Raw genomic sequence first — 23,024 nt, 5'->3', positions numbered from 1 at the left:
CAAATTGGAAATAAGGCACAGATTTTCAACGGGTGCTTAACCACTGGTACAAATAATCAAGGGAAGTGCTGGATATTCCATCTCTTCATGTCTTCAGATCCAAACTGGATGCCTTTCTGGAAGAGATGCTTTAGCCAAACACAAGTTATTGGGCTCGGTACAATGTTAACTGGAAAAATTCTGTGGCCTGTCATGTAGAGGGGGGGCAGACTAGATCATCTGATGGTCCTTTCTAGACCTAAAATTTGTATTAAACAAAGGCTCTTTAACCTGTGAAATGACGTGAGATCTAGAATAATAAAATCATAGAAGTGCAGGGCTGGAAGGGACCTTGAGAAGTCATCTAGTCCTGCACCCTGCGCTGAGGCAGGACTAAGTAAACCTAGACCTTTCCTGACAGGTGTTTGTCTAATAATTTGTTCTTAAAAATCTCCAATGACAGGGATTCCACAACCTCCCTGGGAAGCCTATTCCAGTACTTAACCGCCCTTATAGTTAGAAAATTTTTCCTAATATCTAACCTAAATCTTATTTGCTATAGATTAAGCCCATTGCTTCTTGTCTGACCTTCAGGGGACATGGAGAACAGTTGATCACCATCCTCTTTATAGCTCCCTTTAACATATTAGAAGACTGTTCTCAGGTTCCCCCTTCAGTCTTCTTTTCTCACGCTAATGCAAGATCTACATTAAAAAGTTAGGTCGACTCAACTGCGTCACCCAGAAGTGCGAAAAATCCGCACCCCTGAGCCAGTGTTGTTGAGATGACCTAACTTGTGGTGCAGACAGCACTAGATCAATGGATGAATTCTTCTGTCGGCTTAGCTACCACCTCTTGGGGAGGTGGATTAACGACAGTGACGGGAGAACTCCTCCCTTTGCTGTCCTGAGTGGCTACACTGAAGTGCTGTAGCGGCGCAGCTGCAATGGTTTAAGTGTAAACGTAGCCTAAACATGCCCAGTTTTCATTAAACCTTTCCTCATAGAGCAGGTTTGCTCATTTCGTCATTTGTGTTGCTCTCCTCTGGACTCTCTCCAATTTGTCCACATCATTCTTAAAGTGCGGCGCCCAGAGCTGGACACAGTACTCCAGCTGAGGTCTAACCACGCTGCAGAGAGCAGGACGATTACCTCCTGTGTCTTAGGTAATGTCCACTCCATGAGCTAGGAGTGTGGTTTCCCCTGCTTGGGTACACAGGCTCGGAGTAGCTCGATGAGAGCGATGGTGAACAGAAATAGCAGTGTAGCCGTGGCAGCAGTGGCATGACTGAGCTGTACCTAGTACCTACCCACCAATTTCGGGCAGGTTTGTACTTGGCACAGCTCAGTCGTGCTTTCGCTGACACTGCCTCTGCTATTGCTGCTACACGGCTGTGTATACTTGCGTGAGCTCTCACCGAACTACTGCAAGTGTGTGCACAAGAGCAGGGGAATTACACCCCTAACTTGTCGTGAAGACATAGCCTTACATACAAGACTCCTGTTAATATGCACAAGAATATTAGCCCTTTTTGTAACTCATTACATCGTTGGCTCCGACTCAGTTTGTGATCCATTTTAACCCTCAGACCCTTTTCAACTCTACTGCTGCCAAGGCAGTCCTTCCCCATTTTGTATTTGTGCATTTGATTTTTTCCTTCCTAAGTGAAGTACTTTGCACTTGTCTTTATTGAATTTCATCTTGTTGATTTCAGACCAGTTCTCCAATTTGTCAAGGTCATTTTGAATTCTAATCCTGTCCTCCAAAGTGCTTGCAACCCCGCCCAGGTTGGTGTCCTCACAAATTTTATAAGCATATTCTCCACTCCATTATTCAAGTCATTAATGAAAATATTGATTAGCACTGGGCCCAGGATTGACCCATGTGGGACCCCACTAGATGTGTTCCCCCACTTTGACAGCAAACCATTCATAACTACTCTTTGAGTACAGTCTTTAAGCCAGTTTTTCCCCCCACCGTATAGTAATTTCATCGAGACCACATTTCCCTGTATTGTTCTTGGCTTTTGTTCGGCTTTTGTGTCTGACCACTTTTCTTTCCCTTCTCCTCTCTAGTTCCGGTACAAGAGGCGTGTATACACCCAGAGTCTGCTGGATGACAAGCAGTTTGCCAAGCTCCACACAAAGGTAAGACTGGCATCTAGCCTCAGGGAGCTCGAAGTCTGGATAGCTGTATCGACAGCCTATCCAGATAAGTCATAGTCTGTCAGAGAGACTCTCGCTGGCAAAGAGAGTGTTGGAGAAGAAGAGATTTGTGTACATTCCAGACTTCCCCCTTTGCCAGACCTCAAATTCCCCCCTAAAAATGTATGTTGATTGCCAAGGGCTGGGTTGTGTTACTTAGTGATCTGAGCTGAAGGCCCCCCCATGAAACTGTGGCTGGAAGCCCACCTTGGTGACATTGAACTGATTACATACTCTCAGCAATCAGTTGTGCAGCTGGACTGAGTTCTGAGGGAGAGGTCAGGGCTAAGCCTCTCCTGGGATGGTGAGGCTGGGAGAAACACATGATGGGCCAGCTGAAGAGCCGCTTTATTCGCTGATATTGATGAGTCACTGAATACCAGTACAGCACAATGGCGTACATTGACAAGCACCCTTCCTCTCCCCTGGCAGACACTGCAGGGCTTCTCTTCCTCACGTACAGAAACATTATTGCACTGCATTGTCCCCAGGCTTTAACCCATGTGTGTATCAGGACAGGAGAGTCTGATTTCTTTGGGGACTCGTCATCTGGCCTGAACTAAGTTCAGAAAGGAGACAACTTTAGTAAAAAGAGCAAAAGATTTTTTTGTGGTTGTTTCCTGGAAAGGAATGTACTTTCCAAGTCCTCCACTTCCCAAGTACACTGCAGATGGGTGGTGTGTGTGTGTGTGTGACAGAGAGAGACTTCAGATGTTACACTGGGAAGAACTTTTTTTCAGGAGCCTAGCTGAAACTCAGATATTACTGTCAGGCATAGACACCCTTCTTTCCCCCGAGCCTGATTCTCCCCCCCTCAGGCCAAGGTATCCTTAATTGTTGTTGATTTGTATAGTGGTAGTGCATAGAGGGCTCAATCAGGATCGGGCCCAGTTGTGCTGGATGCTGCACAAGGACTTAAAAAGACAGGATTTCCCGTTTTGAAGAGCTTAGGGTTTAATTGGAAGCAAGATGCAATCAGCAAGTATGAGAAACAATGGATGATAAAAGAGGAATGAGGACAAGACTTCCTGTCCCTCAGCTCCAAAGGTTAGCTGTGTACATAGCTTGCTTGATGGGTTCAACACATTTGAAAGTATTAAAAAATATAAATAAACAAATAGTGTGAGCTACTCCTGACTCCCTGCATTCTGGCCATCAATAAGGGTTGATTTCTTATAAGAGTCACAGGAGAAGAGGGATTTAAAGAGGAGAGAGTAGTGGCTTTATTGAGAACCTCATAATGTGTGTTCTTCCCCACATGCCATCATTTGACTCTGACCTGCTTGGATGTGGACCCCTCGTATCTACCCTCAGGCATAGACTCTGACTTACTCAAACTGGGGCAACCTTGAGCCATCTCCAGGCACTGCTTCTTCAGCTGCCAGTCACTCTTGCACTGTGAAATAGAAAGTGTATTATTAGTGCACTGTGGAGTTTCCTTCAGACAAATGCCATTTGTCCCTGTTTTTTCCTCCGTGCTCATGGCAGTGTTGGAGTCTGTTTGACCTTCAGCTTTAGGCTTCCTTAGTTTAACTCCTGGCACAATTCCACAGGTCAATACTGGGATGTTGGGATCTTTGATGCTGCTGACTTATGCTGCTGGGCAGAGGGGCAGAAAAGGGTCAATTGGTCTATAAAACAGCAGCAGCTGAATGGGAGGAACTCTGAGCAGATCCTAAGCAGAAAGAGAGAAAACAATCTCCCCAAAAGGCTTGTCCTTCCAGATGGGACCCTCTAACCCAGAAGAGGGAATTACAGACCCTTCCGTTAGCCTTCGCAGGGTTGCCGCAACATGAGACTAACTGTGTCTGTGGAGTGAGTCAAGGGAGAGATTTTATGCAGTGAGTAGCATGATGTTTGGCACAAGAACATCTGAGCAATGGACACAAGTCTCCCGCACTCTCCTAGGGGCAAGGAGTTCAAGTCACTATTGCATGGCACTAGTGGACTATGCAGCTTGAGGGCCATGTTTTCAGAAAGGCGGGGGGCTGAGGACTAGTGTATGGTGGGGGGACATCTGAGCCTGTGTGCAATGTGCTGCCCCCAAAGATGTGTGGGGAAGGGCATAGGCACTTTGCAGACAAACCTCTATTAAAAATAATCCCTTTGTGTTGGGTCTTCTTTTGTTCCCCAAACTGTATTGAATCTGTCCCTTATTATGCAGACGGGGCAGTGCAATGAAAAGCTGAGCCTCCAGTCCCACCTGATTTCTGTGGGGAAGATGCTGACTTGTGCATTTAATTTAGTTAGCTTTTTCCTGTGTATGTGTGTTGCATCCACTGATGTGTCGCTCCGAGGTCGTGAGGATCAGACAGCAAAAGAGAAGCCCATATCCAGCAGCCAACTGGAGAGACCGTTCCCTGTGAGGGACAGAGAAATACAGTGGCAAAGAGAGGGGGGGAGGCTGTCACACAGAGAGACAAAGTGTGTGTGTTACATGCACGCCTGCTGCTCACTTGAAGAGAACACGGTCCTGAAAGCCAGTGCTGGTGTAACCTGTACCCTCGGCACAGACTGCTGTTGCTTTACTTGGAGAGAATGAGATTGTGGAATGCATGTGTTTGCAAGCTCCACGTCCCGGTTTGGAGCCTTCTCTGGCCTGAGACAGGGACTGAGAGATCGGAGTGAGAAAGGAGAGGGGCAGAGTGAGGGACATGGGCTCCTCCCTAGGAAGAAAACTGACTGAACAGAAAGACAAAAGGCAAACTTCAGGGGCCAGCAGGTCCAGAGTGAAGAGCAAGGTATCCTCTGCTTCCATCCTCATCTCCTATTCTGTTCTCACAATTACAGCCCTAGGCATCTGTCTCTCTGTGAGTAGCGGCGTGGTGTGTTGGTGCTGGGACGGCCCTCACACGCTGTGTGAGTGACATGGTGGCTGATGGATGTGATGGATCTCAGAGGAGCATTGGATTTGGGTGAGAGGTTTTGTGTTTGAGAAACACTTTTTGTGGAATATCTCTGAGACCAGTCTGAGGGCAGAGTTTATTTCCCTGTGATGTGACCATTGGTATGTAGTTGGCTTACATTTCTAAGCAAACTGGTGTGTATATTTATACTCCTTCCTTTGTGTGGGTTGGGGCATCAGTTTTGAGGCTATTTCCCTTGGGAAAATGGATGCACATAGCTGATTTATTTTGGGCAGTGTATAGAGTACAGTTCTCTCAGGAGAAAGACATGAAAACAGGATTGATTCTACATGGTTTGTGGTGCTGTGGAACCTCATGGTGCTGTGGTGCATAGCATATTTCTAGAGGCAGTTGTTTTGAATACTATAAGAGATTTGTCCATTTGCTCAGCAGAGTACAAGAGACTACATTTCAGTGGCCAGCCGCATTTGGCATTACAGAGTGGGGGACGGAGGGGGAAAGGAAAGGAGGATCCTTGTACTCTCTATACCTTCCCTGCATTCTGACCATATCTGTGTTTGTGGCTGTGGTTCTCTCATGGCAGTGATGATTAGGATATCTCTGGAGGCAGGGTTGGGTGGTGTTTTCCGTGGTACTGGAATTTGGCATTCTCTCTTAAACAAAGCTATTATGGCTGTTGGTTGGGGTGTCAAAGATTTTCCCTGGTGTGACAATACAGACTGGTGACATTTTGGTGCTGCTTAGTTTTGTTTAAAAACCTGCCTTCTGTATGCTCATAATTTTTTGATCAATTACCCAGGTTTGTGCTGAATTGTCTCATGACTCAGTCTTGCCAACTCTTTGCAATTTTATTGCTAGTCTTTAAATTTTTTTAAAGACCCAGCTCCCAGAGCCATGTGATTGTGTGAGAATGTCAGCTTCCATTTCAGAATAAAGCAAATTTTAGTCCTTGTGGTTGCAGAGAAAAGTCTGAAAATGTAAACTGTAGTATTCAGAAACCAAAAGACAAATGAAAAGAACATAGTTAATTTTTTTTAAAATTTCATGATGTAAGCCAATCTCTTGGTTTTTGGGGGCCTGATTCATGCCCCTAAAAGCTTGGTGTTGGTAATACTGAACTGTGACTTTGTAGCATTCTGTTTGTGAGTTATCAGCATGTTGTGCAAGAAGCTACTATGCAGGCAGAAAAACGTGAAAGATTGGAAAGATTTCTGCCACTGGGGTTCTGGACAGCTGGGAGGGTCTGGCTAAGTCAGGCACTTGTCTGGGGGAAGGTTGGGAGAGGGGATGAAATCTTCTAGATGATGTTTAGTTCAGTGGTTTCTGTATACTTCATTTCTTAGAAATTCTGATCTGTTATTTGTCTTAGGAGCTGAGAGGCCTGCTCACCCAGATGGGGAGAGATAGAAAGCAGCCATTTAAGCAAGTATCCTGGGGGCTCAACCTTATTCATCCTATACTGATGCCCTCTGCTCTCTCTCTCTCTGAGGACGGAGAGAAAGGTGTAGGGGGCAGGTGGTCTCCCTGCTGAACATCTCTTGCTGTTATTTAGCATTTATCTGTATTGCAGCAGTGCCCAGAATGCTCAGTGGAGATTAGGGCCCCTGGTGCTGGCCAGCACACACTCCTGTCAGAGCCTGCTCCTGCCCCAAAGGTAGAATCAACAAATGGGTGTAAGAAACAAGTGGAAGATGTTGAGGTGGGATATCGAGGGGAAGAGTGACCAGAATGTGGGCTACCTAGGGACAGGAAGATGGGTTACGTAGACCGACAGTGCACAATTAACAGGACTGAGGGTTTTTTACAGGTAAATAAGAAACTTTGATGATGTCAGTTATCCTGACTGTCTCATTTAAACTCCCTCACCCTTTTTGCATGGACCACCTTCTCTGAGCCTGTAAAAATTTTCCCCCTATGTCTGGGAAGAAAATATCTCTGGCAGACCTTCCCATGGATTCTGGGAAGTGTAACATCCCAGCACACAGATGTGCTCATTTGTTAAAGGAGTTTCACCTCTGTGTGCAGAGTTTTCAGGCTCCGTGACACTCTGTAATACATTAATTGGATAACTCAGGAGCTCTATACTGCATGAGGCAACTAGCCCTACTGAGGCATGCCAGATGTTTTCCTCCTGGGGCAGTTAACTAAAGCTAGTCCTCTTTCACAGCCAGACTCCAGGTAATTAGTCAGTTTCCATCTCATAATAAACAGATAAAAAGATACAATGAACAGTCCTATTGTGTTACAGTTAATGTCACCTGCAGAAATGCATGCACCTCTGGGGTGGAGCGCAGCAGCTCTTTCACAGCAGTGTTAATGTGCCTGTTTAGGTTAGGAAGCGAAGGACAATCCTGTGTCCAGCTGAGCTTACGGCAGATGGGGGGAATGGGGTCAGTAGAATGTACTTAGCTGAGTTAGAGATTGGCTGGGACATCAGGGTTAACACCCTGACTCTTGCCAAAAGCACTATGGGTTGCTAATGTATATGAGTGGTCAGGGACTTGGGGATTGATAGCTGCTGATGGTAGCATCCTTTAGTTGCGACATACGACTAACACTGCACTGAGTCTTTGGGGTCAGTGCTAATTCCAAAGGGAAAGTGCTCACATAGACACCCATGCTACCAGCTGCTCCGAGCATCCCCTAACGCTGTGCCAGACTTTGGGGTTCGTACTGATTTGGTGGGGACAGTGCCTCCACTGAGTGACTCACGCTATTCCTTGCGGCACACTTCTTTACACTGTGCAGAGGCTGTTACTGACTCTGAAACAAGAATCCCCCCTTCAGAGTCAACCATACCACTCCCTTTATCACAGCTCCACCCTGGAGCACAAAGTTAGAGGGGAGAGTGCTCCCAATGGATTCTGCTTCTGAGGGCTAGAATGCCTGCCATGGAATCACCAGCACTACTAGGTGTTCTTTAGAGAGCTCTAGCCAAGTCTTGACCCTGCTTCACATATGGGATTAGTCTGGGTCACAGCCCAAAGTGGTGGTCTGGCTTCAGGTCTCTGAACCCACTTTGGGATGCTTCTTGTAGGGTCAAAGAATCATTCACTGGGCCTCCTGAGAGGACAGTTAAACCCTCTTTGTTATGTAAGAAAATTGATTATTTGACATCTTGTAGTAGGAGTGATTGAAACCTCTGTTTGTTGATGTTCAGTAGTCTGTGTGAAACCCGTCCGATCACTGGTATTTCAACTGCTCCTGCTAGCAACTGGAAATGTGATCAAATGGCACCGCACTCCCCCCTGCTCTGGGAGCTGGATGCTTTTGTTACAGTTCTTGCCAGCATTCCGGCTAAACTGAGCCCTGGAAAGGTTTTCTTTTATGCTGAAATTCCTCATGAGCCACAGGAAGGACTTTGAAGCAGAAGCCTCCAAGTGTTCCCTGTGTAAAGGGAATATCTTCTTCCCACCCTCAGAAAGTATGACCCTACACCTAGCTTCTCATAAGAATGGCCATACTGGGTCAGACCAAAGGTCCATGTAATCCAGTATCCCAGGTAATCATCAATTGCCCATTCCCAGCTTCTGGCAGACAGAGGCTAGGGACACCATCCCTGCCCCTCCTGGCTAAAAGCCATCGATGGATCTATCTTCCATGAATTTATCTAGTTCTTTTTTGAGCCCTGTTATAGTCTTGGTCTTCACAACATCCTCTGGCAAGGAGTTCCACTGGTTGACTGTGCATTGTGTGAAAAAATACTTCTTTTTGTTTGTTTTAAACCTGCTGCCTATTAATTTCATTTGGTGACCCCTAGTTTTTGTGTTATGAGAAGGAGTAAATAACATTTCCTTATTTACTTTCTTCACACCAGTCATGATATTATACACCTCTATCATATCCCCCCTTAGTTGTCTCTCTTTGAACCTGAAAAGTCCCAGTCTTATTAATCTCTCCTCATATGGCAGCCGTTCCATACCCCTAATCATTATCGTTGCCCTTTTCTGAAGCTTTTCCAATTCCAATGTATCTTTTTTGAGATGGGGCGACCACATCTGCACGCAGCATTCAAGACATGGGCGTACCATGGATTTACATAGAGGCAATATATTTTCTGTCTTATCTATCCCTTTCTTACTTTTTTGACTGCCGCTGTACATTGAGTTGATGTTTTCAGAGAACTATACGCAATGACTCCAAGACCTTTCTTGAGTGGTAAGAGCTAATTTAGATCCCATCATTTTGTCTATATGGTTATAATTATTTTTTTCAACATGCATTACTTTGCACTTCTCAACACTGAATTTTATCTGCCATTTTGTTGCTCACTCACCCAGTTTTGTGAGATCCTTTTGGAGCTCTTCACAGTTTGCCTGGGACTTAACTATCTTGAGTAGTTTTGCATCATCTGCAAATTTTGCCATCTCACTGTTTATCCCTTTTTCCAGATCATTTATTAATATATTGAATAGGACTGGTCCCAGTACAGACTCATGGGGGGACATTATTTACCTCTCTCCTTTCTGAAAACCGACAACTTATTCCTACCCTTTATTTCAGCTGGGCGGTAGAGCAGGGTACAGGGTATCAGTTACCTTTGTTTCCTATCTTTTAACCAATTACCGATGCATGCATCCCTCTTATCCCATGACAGCTTACTTTGCTTAAGAGCCTTTGGTGAGGGACCTTGTCAAAGGCTTTCTGAAAATCTAAGTATACTATATCCACTGGATCTCCCTTGTTCACATGCTTGTTGACCCCCTCAAAGAATTCTAGTAGATTGGTGAGGCATGATTTCACTTTACAAAAACCATGTTGATTCTTCCCCAACAAATTATGTTCATCTGTGTGTCTGACAATGTTGTTCTTTACTATAGTTTCAACCAGTTTGCCTGGTACTAAAGTCAGGTATACTGGCCTGTAATTGCCAGGCTCACCTCTGGAGCCCTTTTTAAAAATTGGCATGACATTAGCTATCCTTCAGTCATCTGCTACAGAAGCTAGTTTAAATGATAGGTTACAGACTACAGTTAGTAGTTCTGCAATTTCAGATTTGAGTTTCTTCAGAACTCTTGGTGAGTATCATGATCTGGTCCTGGTGACTTATTACTGTTTAGTTTATCAATTTGTTCCAAAACCTCCTCTAATGACACCTCAATCTGGGACAGTTCCTCCAATTTGTCATCTAAAAAGAATGACTCAGGTTTGGGAATCTCCCTCACATCCTCAACCGTGAAGACTGATGCAAAGAGTTAATTTAGTTTCTCTGCAATGGCCTTATCATCCTTGAGTGCTCCTTTAGCATCTCGATTGTCCAGTGGCCCTGCTGGTTGTTTAGCGGGCTTCCTGCTTCTGATGTACTTAAAAATTTTTTTGCTATTACTTTTGGAGTCTTTGGCTAGCTGTTCTTCAAATTCTTTTTTGGCCTTCCTAATTACATTTCATTTGCCAGAGTTTATGCTCCTTTCTATTTTTCTCATTAGGATTTAACTTCCACTTTTTAAAGGATGCCTTTTTGCCTCTCACTGCTTCTTTTACTTTGTTGTTTAGCCAGGGTGGCACTTTTTTGGTTCTCTACGTTTTTTAATTTAATTTGTGATATACATTTAAGTTGAGCCTCTATTATGGTGTCTTTAAAAAATTTCCCTGCAGCTTTCAGGGATTTCACTTTTGGCACTGTACCCTTTAATTTTTGTTTAACTAACCTCCTCTTTTTTGTGTAGTCCCCCTTTCTGAAATTAAATGCTTTTCTACAGTGTTGGGCCGCAGTGGTGTTTTCCCCGCCACAGGGATGTTAAATTTAATTATATTATGGTCACTGTTACCAAGCGGTCCAGCGATATTCACCTCTTGGACTGATCCTGTGCTCCACTTAGGACTAAATCAAGAATTGCCTCTCCTCTTGCGGGTTCCAGGACTAGCTGCTCCAAGAAGCAGTCATTTAAGGTATCAAGAAACTTCATCTCTGCATCCCATCCTGAGGTGACATGTACCCAGTCAATGTGGGGATGGTTGAAATCCCCCATTATGACATTGGAGTAATTCCTCTACAAGAAGAATATCTCATTTATTTTCTTTCATTTCAAGGAAGAGGATCTCCACTGCCTTGTATCGTTTCCTCCCAAGGAGCTTTTTTCTGGAGGCTGTTGATTTTTCTTGTAATTTCTTGCTAATGGAGGATAATGGACTGCAGCACAATGGGTTGCCAGCTGGACTGCTGTGTGCTACACAACCTCCTCCCCCCTGCACAAGCACATTGCTGTTGCTTAACCTCATTCCCACTTTTGTGAACATGCCTCAAACTTGCTTAGCAAAATAATCTACTGGTACTGAGCATTGTGGGGACTGATATGCAACGTGCACTGAAGAACAAGAAACTATGCTTTGTAGTCCTGTCGAGAGGAGCTAGCGTGAGAGGTTTCATTTGTTGAACATCTTCATTAATGATCTGGAGTATGGGATGGATTGCATCCTCAGCAAGTTTGCGGATGACACTAAGCTGGGGGGAGAGGTAGATATGCTGGAGGCTAGGGATAGGGTCCAGAGTGACCTAGACAAATTGGAGGACTGAGCCAAAAGAAATCTGATGAGGTTCAACAAGGACAAGTGCAGAGTCCTGCACTTAGGAAGGAAGAATTCCATGCACTGCTACAGGCTGGGGACTGACTGGCTGAGCGGCAGTTCTGCAGAAAAGGACCTAGGGGTGACAGTGGACGAGAAGCTGGATATGAGTCAACAGTGTGCCCTTGTTGCCAAGAAGGCTAACGGCATATTGGGCTGCATTAGTAGGAGCGTTGCCAGCAGATTGAGGGAAGTGATTATTCCCCTCTATTTGGCACTGGTGAGGCCACATCTGGAGTATTGCATCCAGTTTTGGGCCCCCCCCACAGAAAGGATGTGGACAAATTGGAGAGAGTCCAGCAGAGGGCAGCATAATTGTTTAGGGGGCTGGGGCACATGACTTACGAGGAGAGGCTGAGGGAACTGGGGTTATTTAGTCTGCAGAAGAGAAGAGTGAGGGGGGATTTGATAGCAGCCTTCAACTTTCTGAAGAGGGGTTCCAAACAGGATGGATCTAGATTGTTCTCAGTGGTAGCAGATGACAGAACAAGGAGCAGTGGTCTCAAGTTGCAGTGGGGGAGGTCTAGGTTGGATATTAGGAAACACTATTTCACTAGGAGGGTGGTGAAGCACTGGAAAGGGTTATCTAGGGAGGTGGTGGAATCTCCATCCTTAGAGGTTTTTAAGGCCCGGTTTGACAAAGCCCTGGCTGGGACGATTTAGTTGGTGTTGGTCCTGCGTTGAGCAGGGGGTTGGACTAGATGACCTCCTGAGGTCTCTTCCAACCATAATCTTCTATGATTCTATGTTTCCAGTGGCCATGAGGTCTCCAGGGCAGTTGTCTTGGGTATGTGTCTTTTCAAGTCCCAATCTTGCAGATAAGGAAATAATCCTAGAATTCATGGATTGCAAGGCTGGAAGGATCCATTGTGATCATCTAGTTTGACCTCCTGTATAACACAAGCCATAGAACTTCCCCAAAATAATTCCTAGGGTGTATCTTTTAGAATAGCATCCAATCTTGATTTAAAATTGCAAGGTGATGGAGAACCTATCATCTCAGGAAGGGATCCACCTTAAATGACTGCTTCTTGGAGCAGCTAGTTCTGGAACCCAAAAGAGGAGAGGCAGTTCTTAATTTAGTCCTAAGTGGAGCACAGGATCAGGTCCAGGAAGTGAATATAGCTGGACTGCTTGGTAATCGTCACCATAATATAATTAAATTTAACATCCCTGTGGCGGGGAAAACACCACAGCAGCCCAACATTATGGCATTTAATTTCAGAAAGGGGAACTACAGAAAAATGAGGAGTTTAGTTAAACAGAAATTAAAAGCTACAGCACTGTAGTGGGGTGGCTACCCCACTCCTATACTAGAGGGGGCTCCAGCAGGCCAGAGAGGCTGTGCAGGTGGGCGACCAATCAGAGAAGGCTTGCTAGGGAGCCAATCAGAGGCTGAGTAAGAGAGAGCCAATCAGGGCCAGGCTCAGCCCTACATAAAGGCTGCCCAGGAAGGGAGCAGGCAGTCTCTCCCAGGCCTTCAGAGGGTGAAGGTCTGTCTCCTATGTGAGGGGACTAGCACCAGGGACAGTGCAGGTGAAGGGAGCAGAAGGAACTCCAGCCCGGTATCTGCCAGGCTGCAGGCCCTGAGGGAAGGGCTGGGCTGGTGCAAAGGGGACGAAGGGGAAGCGACCCAGGGAGAGAGGCAGACAAGGGGAGAGAAGGAGGGCAGGAAGGCTGCCGCCAAAGGGTCCCTGGGTCGGGACCCAGAGTAGAGGGCGGGCCTGGGTCCCCCACTTCCCCTTTGCATGTACACCCAGCTGTTGGATGTGGCAATAGTGGACTGCACCAGACCCCTGGCAAAAGGGGGTTAGACTTTGGGGTGTGGTTGGCAGCTGTGGCTGGGCGAAGTGAAAGACTGCTGAACCCCCCCCCCCCCCCGCAAGGGGGTGAACAAGGAATAGGGGGCACTGCCGGAGGGCAGTGTCTTGAAGAGGACGCCGCAAGAAGGGAGCAACACAGGTCCAGGCGCTAAGAGAGAGCGAGAGACAGATGGGACACCACCAGTGAAGGGCGTTCCACACTGGACTGAGCCAATTCCCTGATGAGTCAGCAGGAGGTCCTGCGGTGGTGAATCCGAACCCCGTCACAAGCACCAAAAGTAAAATCCCTGCAAGCTGCATGGAAACTCTGTAAAGATGCTAGAATAGAGGCTCAACTTGAACGTATACCCCAAATTAAAAAACATAGTAAGAAAACCAAAAAAGAGCCACCCTGGCTCAACAACAAAATAAAAGAAGCAGTGAGAGGCAAAAAGCCATCCTTTAAAAAGTGGAAGTTAAATCCTAATGAGGAAAATAGAAAGGAGCATAAACTCTGGCAAACGAAGTGTAAAAATATAATTAGGAAGGTGTCGTGGGGCTGTGGCATCTCCTGCTGGTTGTCCAGGGAATTAGCTCTTTTCAGCCAGGAGTGCCTTCTGCTGGTCAGTGTCTTGCCTGCCCCTGGCCCTGTGCCCCTCCCAGACCCTGGTGCCCTTCTAGATTAGGGTTCTGCCCCCTGGCAGTACCCCCTCAGTCGGGGTCTCCCCTCATTGGGGAACCCCCAACCCCCTATCCCTCCCTTGCCTCAGTGGCTACTGTCAGTCATTGTCTAGCCCCCGCTCCCAGTCTGTACCACTCATCATCAGCAAGGGGGGTCAGACCAGCTGCCTCTGTCTAGGTCTGGGCTGCTCCTCTGCCTCCTTAGTACCCTTTCGTGGGCCTTTACCTCGGCCTGCAGCTTGGGGCTCTGTTAGGTTGGAGCTCCCCAGCTCCCTCTGCCCTTCCCCAGCACTGCTATTGGCCTGCGGCTCTGCTAGGCTGGAGCTCCCCAGCTCCCTCTGCCCTAGGTACCCTCCTCAGCTTCCCCAACAGCCAGGTCCTCCTCTCTCCATGTAGCTAGAGAGAGTGTCTGTCTCAGCTCCTGACTAACAGCCCTCTTATAGAGCCAGCTGTGGCCTGATTAGGGCATGGCCCCACCTGTGGCTACTTCCCCCAGTCAGCCTAGCTTTCCTCTGGCTACAGCCCTCTTTTAGGGCTGTTTTAAGCCCTTCAAGGCATGGTGGGGTCACCACTCCGCCACAGGTTTCAGAGTAACAGCCGTGTTAGTCTGTATTCGCAAAAAGAAAAGGAGTACTTATGGCACCTTAGAGACTAACCAATTTATTTGAGCATGAGCTTTCGTGAGCTACAGCTCACCAAAAAAGAATTTGAAGAACAGCTGGCCAAAGACTCAAAAAGTAATAGCAAAATTTTTTTTAAGTACATCAGAAGCAGGAAGCCTGCTAAACAACAAGTGGGGCCACTGGACAATCGAGATTCTAAAGGAGCACTGAAGGATGATAAGGCCATTGCGGAGAAATTAAATGTATTCTTTGCATCGGGGTGTGTGTGTGGGGGGGAAGGTTCTCTCATTGATTGGTAACTGGTTAAAAGATAGGAAACAAAGGGTAGGAATAAATGGTCAGCTCTCAGAATGGAGGGAGGTAAATAGTGGTGTCCCCCAGGATGTACTGGGCCGAGTCCTATTTTACCATGTTTATAAATGATCTGGAAAAAGGGTTAAAAAGTGAGGTGGCAAAATTTGCAGATGATACAAAATTACTCAAGGTAGTTAAGTCCTAGGCAGACTGTGAAGCTATAAAATCATGACTGTTGTGGAGAAAGTAAATAAGGAAGTGTTATTTACTCCTTCTCATAACACAAGAACTAGGGGTCACCAAATGAAATTAATAGGCAGCAGGTTTAAAACAAACAAAAGGAAGTATTTTTTCATACAACGCACAGTCAACCTGTGGAACTCCTTGCCAGAGGATGTTATGAAGGCCAAGACTATAACAGGGTTAAAAAAAGAACTAGATAAATTCATGGAGGATAGGTCCATCAATGGCTATTATCCAGGATGGGCAGGGATGGAGTCCCTAGCCTCTGTTTGCCAGAAGCTGGGAATGGGCAACAGGGGATGGATCACTTGATGATTCCCTGTTCTGTTCATTCCCTCTGGGGCAGCTGGCATTGGCCACTGTTGGAAGACAGGACACTGGGCTAGATGGATCTTTGGTCTGACCCGGCATGTCCATTCTTATGTATCATGAGCCTGGGTAAATTGTTCCAATGGTTAATTACTCTCACTGTTAAATGTTACACCTTATTTCCAATCTGAATTTGTCTAGCTTCAACTTCCAGTCATTGTGTTATACTTTTCTCTGCTAGATTGAAGAGGCCATTATTAAATATTTGTTCCCCATGTAGATATTTATAGACTGTAATCAAGTCCCTCTTTAACTGTCTTTGTTAAACTAACTAGATAGACTCAAGGAGCTCAATCGCTATAAAGCAGATTATCCTTTAATCATTCTTTTGGCTCGTTTCTGAACCCTGTGCAGTTTGTCAGCATCCTTCTTGACTTGTGGACACCAGAACTGGGCTTAGCATCGCAGCAGCTGGTCGCAGCAGTGCCAAATACAGAGGTAAAATAACATCTCTGCTCCTACACGGGACTGTAAAAGTTGGAGACAGAAAATCTTACTGGGTTCATCCATGTCATTTCCTGGGGGCTAAAGCAGGATTCTTCCCCATATAACATTTCTTACTGCGCTAGCTGTAAGGAAAGGTGGTGTTTGCTCACAGGCCTTGTCAGGCTGCCCTGCAGTAACTTAAGAGCCTGGGTATCAACTTCATGGCAGACTGCTAAGAACCAGGGCACAAACCCCAACCAGGTGGGGAGTTCTGTACTTAGATTTCACCAACCAGTTAAGTGTAAACTCCTCAGGCCCTATAACAGCTGTAACATGGAGTCACCGATAGTCCCCCGGGGGTACTCTGATCTCTCTTGTCACCTAGACAAGTTTGCCTTTGTGATAGGTGGTCCCTTACATCAAAAATCACAGCAATATTCAGGTTATTCCCAGTCCCAAGGGACCAGTCACTTACCCAGGCCAGTTGCACCTTAGCTCTCACACCAAAGATAGCACTTGTAGCCAATTCTATAATAAACTGTATATATATTTATTAACAGGAAAAGGAAACCAGAGAGTTATTTACAAGGTTAAAGCAGGTAGTCATATGCACACAAATGAGTTACAATCTTAAGTTTCCAAAAAGTAATAGGCGTTGCTATGATAAGCAAGCTCTGTGTGTCCTTTAGGGCTAACCCAGGCTAAGCAGTGGGGATCTTTTGCTTATGTCTAGTAATCCTTGCCCCCCAGAATCCAAGAAGCAATAGTTCCTCCTGGTTTGGGGTTTTTATTCCCTTCCCACTTCTGCTTTGAGCTGAGGGGCAGAATACACTTGCAAAACTCATCTTCATACAGGTGGGAAGAGTAAACAGCAAAGTCTTTTGTCCTCTTTTATGTTCTGCTCTAGTCAGTCTGGTGTCAATGTGCCTGGAGACAGCATTATACATGAGTTAATGTCTCTCTCCTGTTGGGAGATTTACAGTGGCTCACAATGCAAATGCTTAACTATTACCCTACACTATGTTATAAATGTTATACACAGATGTTATAAACGAGCAGCTCACAAGCATTCAGTAAAGTCTAAACACTAAACTCATTCTTATAATTCTAATACCTATTTTAACAATACTAACAACCTGGTGAGCCAGACTGATTCCAGCTCTGTGTTTGTTGGTATTCCATTGAGGTATGGGAACCTTGGCCTGAGCTGGTAACTGGTCTGCCAATGTTGCAGACCTTGTAAACCACATTCATGTGAGCAGCAAGAAGCACTTTCTAACCTCAGTTTGGTATTCACAGCCCAAACTCCAAGGCTCAGTTCCTGCTCTCTCACTTCCACTGTGTGCAACTAGCCTATTGGAAGTGGAGAATACAGATCCACAGGCATCCAGAGCCCTAACATAGAATCACAGAATATCAGAGTTGGAAGGGACCTCTGGAGGTCATCTAGTCCAACCCCCTGCCCAGAGCAGGACCAATCCCCAACTAAATCATCCCGGCCAGGGCTTTGTCAAGCCTGACCTTAAAAACCTCTAAGGAAGAGGATTCCACCACCTCCCTAGGTAACACATTCCAGAGTTTCACCACCCTCCTAGTGAAAAAGTTTTTCCTAATATCCAGCCTAAATCTCCCCCACTGCAACTTGAGACCATTACTGCTTGTCCTGTCATCTGCTATCACTGAGAATAGTCTAGATCCATCCTCTTTGGAACCCCCTTTCAGGTAGTTGAAAGCGGCTATCAAATCCCCCCTCATTCTTCTCTTCCGTAGACTAAACAATCCCAGTTCCCTCAGCCTCTCCTCATAAGTCATGTGTTCCAGACCCCTAATCATTTTTGTTGCCCTTCGCTGGACTCTCTCCAATTTATCCACATTCTTCTTGTAGTGTGGGGCCCAAAACTGGACACAGTACTCCAGATGAGGCCTCACCAATGTCGAATAGAGGGGAACGATCATGTCCCTCGATCTGCTGGCAATGTCCCTACTTATACAGCCCAAAATGCCATTGGCCTTCTTGGCAACAAGGGCACACTGTTGACTCATATCCAGCTTCTCGTCCACTGTCACCTCTAGGTCCTTCTCTGCAGAACTGCTGCTGAGCCATTCGGTCCCTAGTCTGTAGCGGTGCATTGGATTCTTCCGTCCTAAGTACAGGACTCTGCACTTGTCCTTGTTGAACCTCATCAGATTTCTTTTGGCCCAATCCTCCAATTTGTCTAGGGCCCTCTGTATCCTATCCCTACCCTCCAGTGTATCTACCACGCCTCCCAGTTTAGTGTCATCTGCAAACTTGCTGAGGGTGCAATCCACACCATCCTCCAGATCGTTAATGAAGATATTGAACAAAACCGGCCTGAGGACTGACCCTTGGGGCACTCCGCTAGATACCGGCTGCCAACTAGACATGGAGCCATTGATCACTACCCGTTGAGCCCGACAATCTAGCCAACTTTCTACCCACCTTGTAGTGCATTCATCCTGCCCATACTTCTTTAACTTGCTGACAAGAGTACTGTGGGAGACCGTGTCAAAACCTTTGCTAAAGTCAAGGAATAACACGTCCACTGCTTTCCCTTCATCCACAGAACCAGTTATCTCATCATAGAAGGCAATTAGATTAGTCAGGCATGACTTTCCCTTGGTGAATCCATGCTGACTGTTCCTGATCACTTTCCTCTCCTCTAAGTGCTTCAGAATTGATTCCTTGAGGACATGCTCCATGATTTTTCTGGGGACTGAGGGGAGGCTGACTGGCCTGTAGTTCCCAGCATCCTCCTTCTTCCCTTTTTTAAAGATGGGCACTACATTAGCCTTTTTCCAGTCTTCCGGGACTTCCCCTGATGGCCATGAGTTTTCAAAGATAATGGCCAATGGCTCTGCAATCACATCCGCCAGTTCCTTTAGCACTCTCGGATGCAATGCATCCGGCCCCATTGACTTGTGCACGTCCAGCTTTTCTAAATAGTCCCGAACCACTTCTTTCTTCACAGAGGGCTGGCCACCTCCTCCCCATGCTGTGCTGCCCAGTGCAGTAGTCTGGGAGCTGACCTTGTTCGTGAAGATAGAGGCAAAAAAAGCATTGAGTACATTAGCTCTTTCCACATCCTCTGTCACTAGGTTGCCTCCCTCATTCAGTAAGGGGCCCACACTTTCCTTGACTTTCTTCTTGTTGCCAACATACCTGAAGAAACCCTTCTTGTTACTCTTAACATCTCTCGCTAGCTGCAACTCCAGGTTTGATTTAGCCTTCCCTATAAGCATCCTACAAATCTTACATTGTGGAACACCTTGCTTCTAGCAGTGACTTTTGGAGACAGGTCAGCCACTATGAGACAGTTGCAAAAAGCTGTACTCTCTGTCTGCTTTGCTTTATCCAGTGAGTCCAGTTTCCAGCATACCTGAATATGTGGGTGAGGGTCTCCGTACAAGCTGAGCCTGTTATCTTTTCATGTAAGGGGAGGCCAGGTGGGAGTTAACTATCCAAATATGACTGAGATTGGGGTTCATCAACACATGGAAACTTATTGGTTTTAAACCAATTTAAATTAAACTAATGTAGTTAAACTGTGTTTGTGTACAGTGATATTGGTTAAAACCTGGCTTATATCAGTTTAGCATGTACCAAACTGATATAAGAGGATATAAGAATGTTAAACAGGTTTAAAAATCAGATGTGTAGTAAAACCAGTTATTTGAGTGTAGACCGGGTCTTCTTTGCAAGAGCTTTTGAAGAGAAGAGTAAATTCCAATGAAGAGTTCTGCTTCTGCCACCTCCTTATTGACACCTACACTAGACACCTACAACAGAGCACAGATTATTTCACTGGCGCACCACAGATTGTCTCATAATTCTTCTCCAAAGACTTTAAAACAAATCGCAGGATGTGTTTGGGGCAAAGCAGCAATTTTAGTGTGGTGCTGTCAGCATTCTAAGGTTATTGGGCTTTAACCCATGAAAACAAGATAATAAGGGGCCTTTATGGATGAAGATTCCTGGATGCGGCCTCATCTGATTATCCTGGTTTGAAATGACTGGATAGCCTGCCTGGCAACTTGCTGTTCTATCTCCTATCTACCCTATCTATCTGACTATCAAGGTTACACGGCCCCATCCATGAAATAGCGGAGTGCCTCCCAAGTATTTAAATACAGAACAGCAACCTCTCTCTCTCTCTCTCCCCCCCCCCCCGTAGAATTGCTGCTGCTATTATTATTTACTTATTTTGTGAAAACCTTGCTGAAGGAAAGCCAAGCCAGAGATGCATTTTGCATTCAATGCCAGAAGTTCCAGCATCACATTCTGGACTAAACAACTCTCCCTTCTCATCACGTGACCTGTTTTTGGCCTTCACTCTTAATTATGATGGAGGCCTCATTGTAATTTTTGGCACTAGAGCATGTTTTGTTTTTCTTGCATGGGTGTAACCTGTAGGGAGCAGTTCTGTGCATGAGAGAAATCAGTAAGAGAGAGAGAAAGTCATGGAAGCAACTTTACTGCTGATATGCTTAGCATCTAAAGCTAATTGCACCACAGTTGTCAATGAGCACTTATTCAAGTTCTAACTCATATACATTCAAAGCTGGCTAGATTATCGGGCTCAACGGGTAGTGATCGATGGCTCCATGTCTAGTTGGCAGCCGGTATCAAGCGGAGTGCCCCAAGGGTCGGTCCTGGGGCTGGTTTTGTTCAATATCTTCATAAATGATCTGGAGGATGGTGTGGATTGCACCCTGAGCAAGTTTGCAGATGACACTAAACTGGGAGGAGAGGTAGATATGCTGGAGGGTGGGGATAGGATGCGGAGGGACCTAGACAAATTAGAGGATTGGGCCAAAAGAAATCTGATGAGGTTCAACAAGGACAAGTGCAGAGTCCTGCACTTAGGACGGAAGAATCCCATGCACCACTACAGACTAGGGACCAAATGGCTCGGCAGCAGTTCTGCAGAAAAGGACCTAGGGGTTACAGTGGATGAGAAGCTCGATATGGGTCAACAGTGTGCCCTTGTTGCTAACAGCATTTTGGGCTGTATAAGTAGGAACATTGGTAGCAGATTGAGGGATGTGATCATTCCCCTCTATTCGGCATTGGTAAGGCGTCATCTGGATTACTGTGTCCAGTTTTGGGCCCCACACTACAAGGAGGATGTGGAAAAATTGGAAAACGTCCAGCAGAGGGCAATAAAAATGATTAGGGGACTGGAACACATGACTTATGAGGAGAGGCTGAGGGAACTGGGGTTGTTTAGTCTGCGGAAGAGAAGAATGAGGGGGGATTTGATAGCTGTTTTCAACTACCTGAAAGGGGGTTCCAAAGAGGATGGATCTAGACTGTTCTCAGTGGTAGCTGATGACAGAACAAGGAGTAATGGTCTCAAGTTGCAGTGGGGGAGGTTTAGGTTGGATATAAGGAAAAACTTTTTCACTAGGACAGTGGTGAAGCACTAGAATGGGTTACCTAGGGAGGTGGTGGAATCTCCTTCCGTATTGGTTTTTAAGGTCAGGCTTGACAAAGCCCTGGCTGAGATGATTTAGTGGGGATTGGTCCTGCTTTGAGCAGGGAGTTGGACTAGATGACCTCCTGAAGTCCCTTCCAACCCTGATAGTCTATGATTCTATGAAATAAACAGAATGAGACAGAGCATTTGCAGGAAATATTATCTGGTAACTCCTAGAATGTTACATCACTCACAAGTCATACTATTGTACTTGCCAAATACTGCATTCTCCAGATGAAATGGACCACTCCCCATTCCCTCATACGTCTCCGTTTTCATTCTTATTATTTTTATGTTATTTGGTGACCCCCTGTAGTGGGGTTGTCCATTCGGTCAGCAGGCCTGTTGGTCAGGGCCTGCTGCTCTAGTCTCTCTTTCAGTTCAGTGCGTCAGGCGCACCCTGAATGGGGTTCATCTGGGTCAGCTTTCTTGTTGGTAAACCCTAGTCCTGTCCGTCTCAGTTCTAGGTATAGGGAAATCTGGAGTGGGTAGAGGGACCTGGGTCCTCCTACTCCATCAGATCCTGGCCCAGGGCTCTGAAAGTGTGACAGCATGGGCTGGCCTACACTTGGCCCACTTCCTGTTCATCTTCCCCTTCCTCACTCAGTGTCTCAGTTCGGGGCATAGCTGCTGTTCATAGCGCTTTGATCCAAACTCCCAGAGTCTCAGGGCTGGCGCCGACAACCCTCTTGTGCCCCACATGTGGTTCTCCCTACCTCTGGGGTGATGTCTCAAAGTGGGAGGGGAATGATGCACAGCCAGGCCCCCTCAGTAAGAGGCCATGCCTGACTTTCAGGAGCTCTCTTTATACCGCTTCTTTCCCCAGACGCATGCTCAGCAGTGCTTTAAGGATGGAGCTTTCCTGGTGCAGTACTGCTCCAGCCTTTCCCCTGCCTCAGCCTTAGTGAGGGGTTTGTTAACCCCATCGCCTCCCCATCAATAATGTAAGTGCTCAATTTGTAAGAGATGATCCCTGCCACTGGGGGATTGCAGTAGTGCAGTGTTGAACCCACCAAACTTGTGTTGCAGCTCACATCACTTGCTATTGTAGGAGACCCTGGTTACTCACTTAGCGTGGTTCAGTGCCTCAGGATCCCCCTAACACAATCAAACCTAGTTGTTTGAATTGTTCGCTACTACTGTGGTATAGTATTGTCATGGGAGATCCAACATAGCCTCATTTCCGTCTCTATCTGTTATACCAATCCAATGGTCTCTTGGGCCTCAAGGAACACTGCATTTGACTGGGTCATTGGATGATGAGCCACAAAATCTTCCAGAAAGGAAGCAAATCCAACCTCCCTCTCCATCCCCCCCCGAACCAGTCAATACCCAGCCCCTCGACTGCATTCCCTTTCTTGGTGTTTCTTCCGGGGAGGGGGAGGATGCAGCTTTTCTGGCTGTTTGCAATCAGATGCTATGTTGCTAGGTGCAGTAAAAATATTTAGACAAGACTCTCCCCTGTGGCCTGTCT

The 23,024-nt window shown here is 46.2% G+C and overlaps 1 protein-coding gene across 1 annotated transcript in view; it reads left to right on the top strand.

Annotated features, from left to right (window-relative positions):
- SHANK3 (SH3 and multiple ankyrin repeat domains 3) overlaps nt 1–23,024 on the top strand; it is a 658,681-nt gene that overhangs the window by 97,376 nt on the left and 538,281 nt on the right. Inside the window, exon 3 of the mRNA XM_074942807.1 lies at nt 2,055–2,126. Within this exon, the coding sequence (XP_074798908.1) occupies nt 2,055–2,126 (72 nt within the window). The remainder of the gene's footprint in view (nt 1–2,054; nt 2,127–23,024) is intronic.

Source organism: Natator depressus, chromosome 1, assembly GCF_965152275.1.
Source record: "Natator depressus isolate rNatDep1 chromosome 1, rNatDep2.hap1, whole genome shotgun sequence".
Taxonomy (NCBI): Eukaryota; Metazoa; Chordata; order Testudines; family Cheloniidae; genus Natator; species Natator depressus.
Note: the sequence above shows the minus strand (reverse complement) of the source record. Positions and strands in the feature narration are given on the sequence as shown.